Source organism: Orycteropus afer, unplaced genomic scaffold (genome assembly GCF_000298275.1).
Source record: "Orycteropus afer afer isolate SDZICR_OR568_19922 unplaced genomic scaffold, OryAfe1.0 scaffold00074, whole genome shotgun sequence".
NCBI classification, from domain to species: Eukaryota; Metazoa; Chordata; class Mammalia; order Tubulidentata; family Orycteropodidae; genus Orycteropus; species Orycteropus afer.
In genome coordinates this window covers 2,982,628-2,993,713 of record NW_006921661.1, presented here as the reverse complement: position 1 = coordinate 2,993,713, position 11,086 = coordinate 2,982,628, and the positions used below count along the sequence as shown (strand labels likewise).

The window sequence follows — 11,086 nt, the reverse complement described above, 5'->3', positions numbered from 1 at the left end:
TTTTTGTTTTTCCCGTGTGGCTGTCAAGATTCTTTCCTTGTCTTTGGTTTTGGTGAGTTTGATGATGATATGTCTTGGTGTTTTTCTTTTGGGGTCTATCCTGTTTGGGGTTCGTTGGACTTCTCTAATGGATATATTCTCATCTTTCAACATATCAGGGAAGTTCTCCTCCAACAAATCTTGAACAATTTTCTCAGTGGTTTCATTTTTCTCTTCCTGTTCTGGGATTCCAATGACACATAGGTTATTCCTTTAGATGGTATCCCACATGAACCTGAGGCTTTCTTCATTTTGTTTTTATCTTTTTTCTGATTGATCCCTTTCCAAAGGAGTATTCAGGTATTTGTCTTCAATCTCATTAATTCTATCTTCCATTGCATCCATTCTACTCCTTTGCCCTTTCAATGTGTTATCTATTTCTGACAATTTAGTATTCATCTTCTGGATTTCTATCTGTACATTGAGAATCACTTCCAATTTTTCATTTATTTTGTCATTTTGTTCTTGTTATTTTCTTCCAAAATTCTTCTAGGGTTTTGTCTGTTTTCTTCTTGGTCTGTCTCTCAATCCTTTGAAGATACATAAATATAATACTTTTGAATTCTTTATCAGGGAGTTCCAATGCGGCGTCTTCCTCAGGGATGTATTTTGGTTCTGTAGCCTGGTCCCTTGTTTCTCCTGCTTTATCTTGCTTCTTCACGTGGACTGTGATGCTCTGTTGTCTCCGAGGCATTGTGATGTTTTGTGTTTATATTTAATTGGTGATTATATGTTGGAGTGACTTGCCCACAATTTTCGTTTTCTTCGTTTTGTTTGTATGTTATCTATACAGGCAGGGTACTGGGCTGTGCTCCTCTGATCACTAGTTGACAGCATTTATACACTCACCACCTGTCTGTCTCCTTTCCTGTTGTCAGCCTCGTGTATGTCTTTGCTGTCCCTGGCAAACAGAGCCTATTCACAGGTCCCTGGAATCTGAATGAATGCTATCACTTTAAAATCCAAAATGGCTGCCACTTGTAAACATTCAAAGTGGCTGCGCCCTCGGTCACTTTAAAATAAAAAATGGCTGCCACCTGTAAACATTCAAAATGGCTGCACCCTCAGTGACTTTAAATATCCAAAATGGCTGCCATGTGTAAACAATCAAAATGGCTGTGCCCTGTGGACAGCAGAATGTCCACAGCTCAGGCTGTCTCCTTCCTTGCTGTTTCCCTTCCTAGTCATAGGCCACCAGAGCAGTTGTCCCTGCAGCTCTTGATTACTGGGCCTGATATTCAGGTCAATTGTCAGGTCCCAGCACCACCTGGAATATCCAGGCTGTTGGTCTCGTCAGAGTAGCTGACAGTCCACAGCTCCGCCTGTCTCTGTACTCACTGTTTTTGTTCAGGTTTTTCCACTAATTGGTGCCTAATCCACTTCTACATAGTTCCTTTCAAAGCTCAGGGCTCAGGATTATCATCTGTATGTCTGTCAATTGGTTTTTCTTTTCTTTGTTGAAGAGTGTCTGTGTCGCCTGTCTGCCTATTCCTCCACTTACCGGAAGTCTTCCCTTTCCTTAACTTTTTAAAATGGTGGACTAATACAATATTTGCCCTTCTGTGATTGACTTATTTCACTCAGCATAATGTCCTCCAAGTTTATCCACGTTATGTGGTGTTTCGTGTTATTCTACGTTATTCTTTAGTGTTGCATAGTATTCCATTGAGTGCATGTACCACAGTTTGGTTATCTGTTCCTTGATTGGTATTAAATAAAGTTGTTTCCATCTCTTTACTATTGTGAATACACCTGCGACAAACATGGGTGTGCATTTATCTATTTGTGTCCTGGCTCTCACTTCTTTAGAACATATACCTAGTAATAGGATTGCTGGGATCAAATGGTATTTCTATTTCCAACTTTTTAAGGAATCACCATACTGATTTCTATAGTCTCACCAACAGTGTATGACCACCCCAATCTCTCCATATCCTCACCAGCACTTGTTATCTTCTGTCTTGCTGAACTTTGCTATATTGCTGGGCTGGGCCTGAGACGGTATCTCATTGTTTCTTTTGATTTGCATCTCTCCAGTGGTAATGATGAATACCAGAAAGACATTTACTTGTGTTTTACTGACAATGCAAAGGCATTCAACTGTATGGATCACAACAAATTACGGATAACACTGAGAAGGATGCAAATTCCAGAACACTTAATTGTGCTCATGAAGAACCTCTATATAGATGACCGGGAACAAGTGGTGGTCGTTCAAACAGAACAAAGGGACACTGCATGGTTTAAAATCAGGAAGGGAGGGTGTCAGGGTTGGATCCTTTCACCATACTTATTCAATCTGTATGCTGAGCAAATAGTCTGAGAAGTTGGACTATATGAAGAAAAAGGCAGCATCAGGATTGCAGGAGGACTCATTAACAACCTGCCATATGCAGACGACACAACCTTGCTTGCTGAAAGTGAAGATGACTTGAAGCACTTACTGATGAAGATTAAAGTCTTCAGTATGGATTTCATCTCAACATAAAAAAAAAAAAAAAAAATCCTCACAACAACTGGACCAGTAAGAAGCAGCACGATAAATGGAGAAAAGATTGAAGTTGTCAAAGATTTCATATTTCATGGTTCCACAATCAACACCAATGGAAGCAGCAGTCAAGAAATCAGACAAAGTATTATACTGGGCAAATCTGCTGCAGAAGACCTCTTTAAAGTCCTAAAGAGCAAAGATGTCTCCTTGAAGATTAAAGTGCCATGGTGTTTTCAATCACCTCATATGCATGTGAAAATTGGACAACAAAGAGGAAGACTGAAGAAGAGTCGATGCTTTTGAGTCGTGATGTTGGTGATGAATACTGAAAGCACCATGGACTACCAAAAGAATGAACAAGTATGTCCTGGAAGAAGTGAAACCAGAATGCTCCTTAGAAGCGAGAATGTCCAGACTCCAGCTCACCTACTTTAGTCATGTTGTCAGAAGGCATATCATGCTTGGTAAAGTTGTGGGTCAGTGCAAAAGGGGAAGACCCTTTATGAAATGGATGGATACAGTAGCTGCAATGATGGGCTCAAGTATGGCAAGCATTATGAGGCTGGTACAGGACTGGGCAGTGTTTCATTCTGTTGTATGCAGGGTTGCTATGAGTCAGAGAGGACTCAACGGCACCTGACAACAACAACAATAGTAATGATCATGAACATTTCTTCCTGTATTTGTTGGCTACTTGAAAATCTTTGGTAAAAGTCTGTTCATGTCTTCTGCCCATTTTTTAATTGGATTGTTTGTCTTTTTGACGTCGAGGTGTTGGAGTTTTCCATAAATTTTAGAGTTAAGTCCCTCATCAGATTTGTCATTGCTGAATATTTTTTCCCAGTCTGTAGGTTCTCTTTTCACTCTTTTACAGAAGGTTTTGGAAGCACATAAGAATTTAATTTTTAAAAGGGGGTGTGGGGTGGACCAGATTTGCTGGTCTGATAGAGCCTGGTGGAACTGCTGAGACTATGGCCCCTAGCTTCCCTTCAGATCTGGAATTGAAACCTGTGGTGTCCAGACAAACAAATAACAGGCGTATGAGTTGAACATTTACCTCAAGGAGACACACTCCTTGGAGAGAACAATCATGGGAGAAAGAAGGGCTGCTTATGCACAGGGAGACAGCTCAGGGGGCAGGAGTGCATGGAGGGATGGACACTGGGAAGAGGTAACTATGGGGAGGAAGTGAGAGGGGAGCTGTTGCATTGTGGTAAACTGTGGTCGATGTCATGAGACAAAGTATATGTGAACTGCTGTATGGAAAGTGAATTTGCTCTGTAAATCTTCACCCAAATCACAATTAAAAAAAAAAAAAAAAGTTAATTTTTAGAAGGTCCAACATCTAGTTTATCTTCTGCTTTTGGTACATTTTGGGTTATGCTTGATAGTCTATTTATACCATAAATTAGGCCCCCTAAGTTTGCCTCTATTTTTCTCTTTGATGTACTTTATAGCTTTAGGTTGTACATTTAAGTGATCCATCTTATATGACTGATGGATCTTATATTGATCCACCTGGCGTTAGTTTTTGTATATGGTGTGAGGTATGGATCTCGTCTCATTTTTCTGCACATGGATAACCACTTTTGCCAGTACCTTTTGTGAAAGAGACTATCTCTTCCCCATTTAATGGATTTGGGCCTTTTGTCAAAGATCACCTGACTACAGGTGGATGGATCTATTTCTAGGTTCTCAACTCTGTTCCACTGGTCTATGTATCTGTCATTGTACCAATACCAGGCTGTTTTGACTACTGTGGCTGTATAATAGGTTTTGAGGTCTGGGAGTGTGAGACCTCCTACTTTGTTCTTCTTCAGTAGTGTTTTACTTATCCGAGGTCTCTTTCCTTTCCATATAAAATTAGTGATTCGTTTTTCCATGTCTTTAAAGAATGCTGATGGAATTAGGATCAGGATTGCATTGAATGTATACATTGCTTTGACATTCTCACAGTGTTCAATCTTCCTATCCATGAGCATGGTGTGTTCTTTGATTTATGTAGCTCTCTTATAGTTTCTTGAAGTAGTGTTTTGTAGTTTTCTTTGAATAGGTCTTTTGTGTTCCTGGTAAGATTTATTCTTAAGTATCTTATCTTTTAAGGTAGCTGTTGTAAATGGTATTGATTTCCTTATTTTCTTTTCAGAGATCTCTTTCCTGGTGTAGAGGAATCCAACTGATTTTTATAAGTTGATCTTGTATCCTGTCACTATACTAAATCTTTCAATTCGTTCCAGTAGTTTTCTTGCTGAGTCTCTTGGGTTTTCATATCATCTGCAACTAGGGATAGTTTTAGTTTTTCCTTACAAATTTTGGATGTCTTTGATTTCTGTTTCTTACCTTATTGCCCTGGCTAGGACTTCCAATACAATGTTGAAGAGAAGTGGTGAAAGAGGACATCCTCATCTGGTGCCCATTTGCAAGGGGAATGGTTCCAGTCTCTATGCAGTGAGAATGATGTTGGTTGTTGGTTTTGTATATATGACCTTTATTATATCGAGGAATTTCCCTTGTATTCCCATTTTTCTGAGAATTTTAACAGGAATAGGTGTTGGATTTTATCAACTGCCTTTCTTGCATCAATTGATTTCATCATGTGTTTCTTTTTATTTTACGTATGTGATGGATTACACTGATTGCTTTTCTAATGTTGAACCATCCTTCCATATCTGGTATGAATCCCACTTGGTCATGATGTAGGAGTATTTTTTTTAATATACTGTAGGAGTCTTTCGGCTTTATAAGATTTTGTTGAAGAATTTTGCATCTATACTCATGAAATATCTGTCTGTAGTTTTCATTTTTAGTGGTGTCTTTGCCTGGTTTTGGTATCATGGTTATGCTTCCTTCATAAAATGAAATTTTACATATTTTAGAAATAATTTTTAATAGCAACTAACCTAGAGCTACCAGGTCAGCTCCAGAGCCTTCATAGCTGCCCTTCTTGGTGGAACATTTCTATTCTGCCTCCTGACAATATGCTATTCCTACCTGTAGCCCCAGTCATAATTTCATAATGTATTACAGATGAAATGCTCTAGCCACAGAAAACTGATGGAAATTGTTCCAAAGAAGTACAGAATTCCAGGTTTTATGTTTTTCTCTATGTGGAATGAAAATCTGCTAGATAGCACAGCTCTTGTCATGTCTGATCATTAAAGAACTTATAGTCAGACTACGGCATTGTGTCGTAGCTATTTTTCAACAGTGCTAACTAATGTCACTGTCTTCTCACATCTTGTTTTTTTCTTTAATGTAATTTCATGGATTTTAAAATGACTAGTCAACTGTTTGAAGGGTCTCCCTCTAGCCAAAGCTGGAAATAACAGCCAAAATAGTGATGGTAATGGATTATATGCATTGATTTAAGAATACATGAGCACACTGATTGATAGGTATATAGACAGATAGAAATAGAGGGGAAAGCTCTTCCTTATGGTACACCAGCAAGTAATAAGTATGAAAAAACATGGACCTAGCAAATCATTGTTGTTGTTATTTGCCATCGAGTCGGCCCCGACTCATATTATCAGATGTTAAAATTAGTGGGTGAAACATCTGCTGAGGAACAGGATATTTGCTTAGTCTCAAAGTATCATCTTACAAATTACTTATTAACTACACAGGGAAAAATAGTACAGTGAAGAGCCCTGGAGGGTACAATATTACTTCTGTGATATTCCAGCCAAAAATGCCTAGCCTGAATCTAATTATAAGGAAACAAAATCTGACGCTGAGGTATATTCTACAAAGTAACTATTTTATTCTTCAAAAATGTCAAAGTGTCAAGAATAGTTAAATTTGAGGAATGTTCCAGAGTAAAGGAGAATACAGAGACATATATAAATGCAATGTGTTAATCTTGGGAAAAAAATTACATATAAGGGACAATATTGGGACATGATTAAATTTCAGTGTGTACTAACGATTGGATAACAGTGTTATACCAATATAACATTTTCTGATTTTAATAAATATACTGTGGTTATATGAGAGAATATCCTTGTTCTTAGGAAATAAAGAAATAAAACATTTAAAAAACAACTTTGTCCAACTCACTTCCAAAAGGTTTAGAAAATAAATAAATAAAAGAAAGAAACTACATGGCTGGCCAGAGTTGGGGATGTATTACTTATGTCTGTGGTATTTTGCTAGTAACTAGATAGCTGCCAATATGCCAATACCATGAAACACTTTGATCTGCTTAGTCAGCTGTTGTGCCCTCACTACTCTGTTAATTGTGATAAAGGCAAGCTATGATAACCTCCACTACTATTTATTTATAGAAACCACTGCATCACTATTGGCAGTCTAATTATTAAAGATAATTAGTGATCCTTCTTTATATAATGGCTGGATGTTTTAGAAAAATGCTCTTAGCTGACTGAGAATGATTCCTAAGAAACACCATAAAGACTAAGCATGGAAATACTTGGCACCAAAAGGAATTATAATTCTAAACAAATTTGATAGGATGTTAACATGTCTACACATATTTTCTTAAGTGTGCTTTATCTGAAAAAATTTAGTTATTGGTAGGTCATAAGAATAGGAAACTCAAAACATTTTATCAGAAAACTTACATATTACAATTGAACTGAATTTTATTTTTAGAATTTACTGAGTTGGTGTAATGCAGATACAAGTTATTTTTACCTGAGTCTCTACTATTCTCTTCAGATTCCTCTTCTTCATCATCATCAGAGTACTTTTTCTTTGGGGTCTTTCTCCGCAAACGCCTGCTTTGCCTCATTGGCCGGGAGGGGTGTCGCCTCAGTCTACGGCTACAGAAATCAGTGTCGCTGTCATTAGATGGTGGATCTTCTTCACTTTCATCTGGATTTTCATCAGACACAACAAACTCATCTTGAGATCTATCCAAGAGAAAGATCAAGTTCCCTGTTAAAATAGAAAAATGTTTTGCAACCTACCTTTATTTTAGGGAGAGTTTGAAGATAGACTGACAGAGATTTTTGTTCATAAATAGCTTTGGCCTCTTGGGATGTCCCTCAAGTACCTTAAAATCAACCTGTCTGAAAATGAATTATTTTCCCCAACCTACATCACTCTTCTGTCTTCCTCTGTAACTCAACGGACAAGCTGGTATTTATCCTAATTTCTTCTCATTTCCCACATTTAATCAATTACTAATTCCTCCTGGGGAGCTCTGGTAGCATAGTGCCTAAGTTACTTGACTGTTAACCAGAAGGCTGGTGGTTCAAACCTACCAGCCACTCCTCAGAAGGAAGAATGGGCAATCTACTTCCGTAGTAGTGATATTGCCTCAGAAACTGAAGGAGGGGTCGTTATGAGTCGGACACAAGTCAACGACACAAACAACAACAACAACAATTCCTCCTGGGTCACTCTCTGAAAAATATGATCCTTTAAACCTGATTCCTCTCTCTTCAGATGATTCTCATCTCCTACTCAAAACACTGATAGCAACTCCCCAAACAGTCTAATCTCTAGTCACATTTTCCCTCAATATTTCCTTCAAATGAATTCCAGGATAAATCTCTCTGAAATATAAATCTCACATTAGTCTCATGCTTAAAACCTTTTGGTGGTTTTCTTATCTTCAGAATAAAGTCTAAATCCTAGGCATGAAAAACAAAACATCCCATAATCAAATTCTTTTCCTTTTTTTAATATCTCTTGACTACATCTCTAGTATGGCACTCTACTTCATTCACAATTTTTTGTTATCCGGAGTCAATAGGAGTTTACCAAATATTCTATAATGCTTTATGTTGCTGCTTTGGACATGGGACGTCTCTGTTTGGAAAAGCCTTCTTTCCTCATCCTGCCCCAAATCAAAAACTCATCAACCTGTCCAATTATTCATTCTTCAAATTTTAGATCAAGCTTTAATTCCACTGTGAAACTTTCCCAGATCTCCCCAGATTGTGCTGACGTCACCTCCTGATTACTCTGATTTATGCTTTATTATATTTTAGTAACAATCATGCAATGGGACATTGTTTGGTTTATACAATTGTTTCTTCCAACAACAATCTGACAGGAAAAACTGTGCAGTATTATTTCAATACTCTGGTAGCGTAGTGCCTAAGGCACTTGACTGCTAACCAGAAGGCTGGCGGTTCAAACCCACCAGCCACTCCTTGGAAGGAAGATGGGGCAATCTACTTCTGTAGTGATACCGCCTCGAAACCCAAGGAGGGGTAATTATGAGTCGGGTCCAATTCCACAGCACATAACAACAACAACAACAGTCTGCAGGGAAGCTTTTCCTAACATGACAGACTTTGTCCCAATTCTAACCTCTAGGAGCTTTTGTGGTATAATGTCTAAGGGATTGGACTGCTAACCAGAAGCCTGGCAGTTCAAACCCACCAGCCACTCCTCAGAAGTAAGACTGGGTAATCTACTTCTGTAGTGATACCACCTCTGAAATCCAAGGAGGTGTCACTATGAGTTGGATCCAACTCGACAGCAGGGAGTTTGGTTTGGATGGGTCACAAAAGAAGAGTTGTGAATCTAATTACTTGTCTATTTCTCACGCTTGATTGGGAAATCCCCATGAACGTGGATGATGTTTCAACTTTCTAGTTCAGAAAGTAGTAGAAAGACACAGAAAAGGTCTCTTAACAAATGAAGGTTCAAATGCAGTTAATCACATTTAAACACAGTTTTGAGTATTAGACAACCATCCATAAACCAATTTTCTATTTTAATCCAAAATGGACCAAAATCAGCATTCTTAAATCTGCTTTAAATATTGTGAAAGTAAAGAGGTTGCCTATTTGTGCACACAACAAAAGGCCCAGCCCATCAGAGCACAGCCAAGCCTCTCTCTGCTAGTCCTATGTAAGCTTGCATCTAGGGAAAAAGGTCTACTGGCTAACACATACCCATCACTGATCTTGAACTCATCCTCACTCTCTTCCTCATCCAGGTTGCTGTCACTGTCCAGATCATTTAATCGCCGGCGTTTCTTACGTCGAGCAGCAGCAGCCCTCTGGGGTCGTTTATTTTCTTTTCTTTCTTCATCTAAAATAGTAGAGATATCTTTTCCACGGTGACCTGTGATGGTGGAGATATCTTTTCCTCGGCCAACTCCTGAATTAGAAAGACAGAGAAACGACACTTTTATTAAAAGATTTCCTTTCATTTCTAGAAACTGTCATTATTCCCTGTTTAGCAGCTCTTCATTTGATTTAATAATTTCTTCCTACATATATGAAGTTTATTCACAAATCAGGTAAAGTTCTCATCAAGAGCATTTTAGCATTCAATTTAGCCTACTGAAAATTCACTATGTAGAAATTCTTTGTTTTTAATTCAGGTAATTCATGTATCCTAATATTTACCCTTGTTAAATACACAATTCAGAGATTTTTATTATATCCACAAGTTGTTCAACTATTACTACTAATTCCAGAAGAATCAACAAAACTAATTTCATCATCTGAAAAAGAAACTCCGTATTAATTAGCAGTCAATGGAGAATTTTTTTTCTTAAATTATCTTTTGGACATACTTTTAGAAAGAAGTCAACACTTTTTTTTTTTTTTTTTTTTTAACTATTTGTAGTACAGAAAATAAACAAGAATTTGGCAACAAAGATATAAATGAGGCACATATCTACTGACATCTTCAGCTGTACTACAACCTACTTACTATTAATCTTTCCCAGATTATTTATGAAAACAAAATAGAAACGATATGCTACATACACACTGGAGTACTGGTAATTGATTATGTAAAATCTTTTATTATCTTCGATTTCTATTTTAACATCACCTATCAAAGATTATAAAATTAAGAACTGATTTTTAAAAAGGTAATTTAAAGCAATCATTTAGATTATGATTACCTAAAAATTTCAAGGCTTTGTAGTACTGATCCAAAAAAATAGTAGAGAACAGCTACTCAGTTTCACTTGATTTTCTATTTGGAATCAGAGATTTTCACCTATGGAGGAACATTTAAGTTTGACAACAGATCATAAAACAAAACTACCTTTAAAATAATTAGTAAGATCTGAGTCTATACACAAACATGTTTGCAGATGATTCTGGATCAGAGACAATATTAACAGTACTTGTAATGTACATTGGGAAGAAGAATACAAAACATCTGTCCACCAATCAGGACCTCTGAATCACCTTGTTAGCAAAGTTATATGACCCAAGGAAAATGATCACCACCTACCTCCTCCATCAGCCTCTTTGATATCATCTTCTATAGCTTCATCAATTGCTTCATCAAACTCATCAAATCTAAAATACACATAATGTTCATGTTAGAGCCTATCATGATGTATTGGTTAGGAGGATCTGGACATAAACTGCTTGGCACTTTTGAACTGTGACTTGACCATATCAACTCAATTTTTCTTTTGTAAAATAAGGTTTTGTAAATCAGTATTCAGTCTGTAAGCTGTTGTTTGTTTGTTTGTTTTTAAAGATCATGTATAACAGGGGCCAGCAAAATTTTCTTAAAAGGGCCATATAGTGTGTTGTTGTTGTTGTTAGGTGTTGTCGAGTCGTTTCTAACTCATAGCAACCCCGTGCACAGCAGAACAAAACA

The 11,086-nt window shown here is 37.4% G+C and overlaps 1 protein-coding gene across 1 annotated transcript in view; it reads right to left on the bottom strand.

Moving 5' to 3' along the window:
• Positions 1-11,086, bottom strand: part of RSF1 (remodeling and spacing factor 1) — a 210,480-nt gene that overhangs the window by 5,672 nt on the left and 193,722 nt on the right. Inside the window, exons 12-14 of the mRNA XM_007940900.2 lie at positions 10,709-10,776; positions 9,406-9,613; positions 7,187-7,404 (exon numbers count right to left, since the gene is read on the bottom strand). Coding sequence (XP_007939091.1) covers positions 7,187-7,404; positions 9,406-9,613; positions 10,709-10,776 — 494 coding nt within the window. The remainder of the gene's footprint in view (positions 1-7,186; positions 7,405-9,405; positions 9,614-10,708; positions 10,777-11,086) is intronic.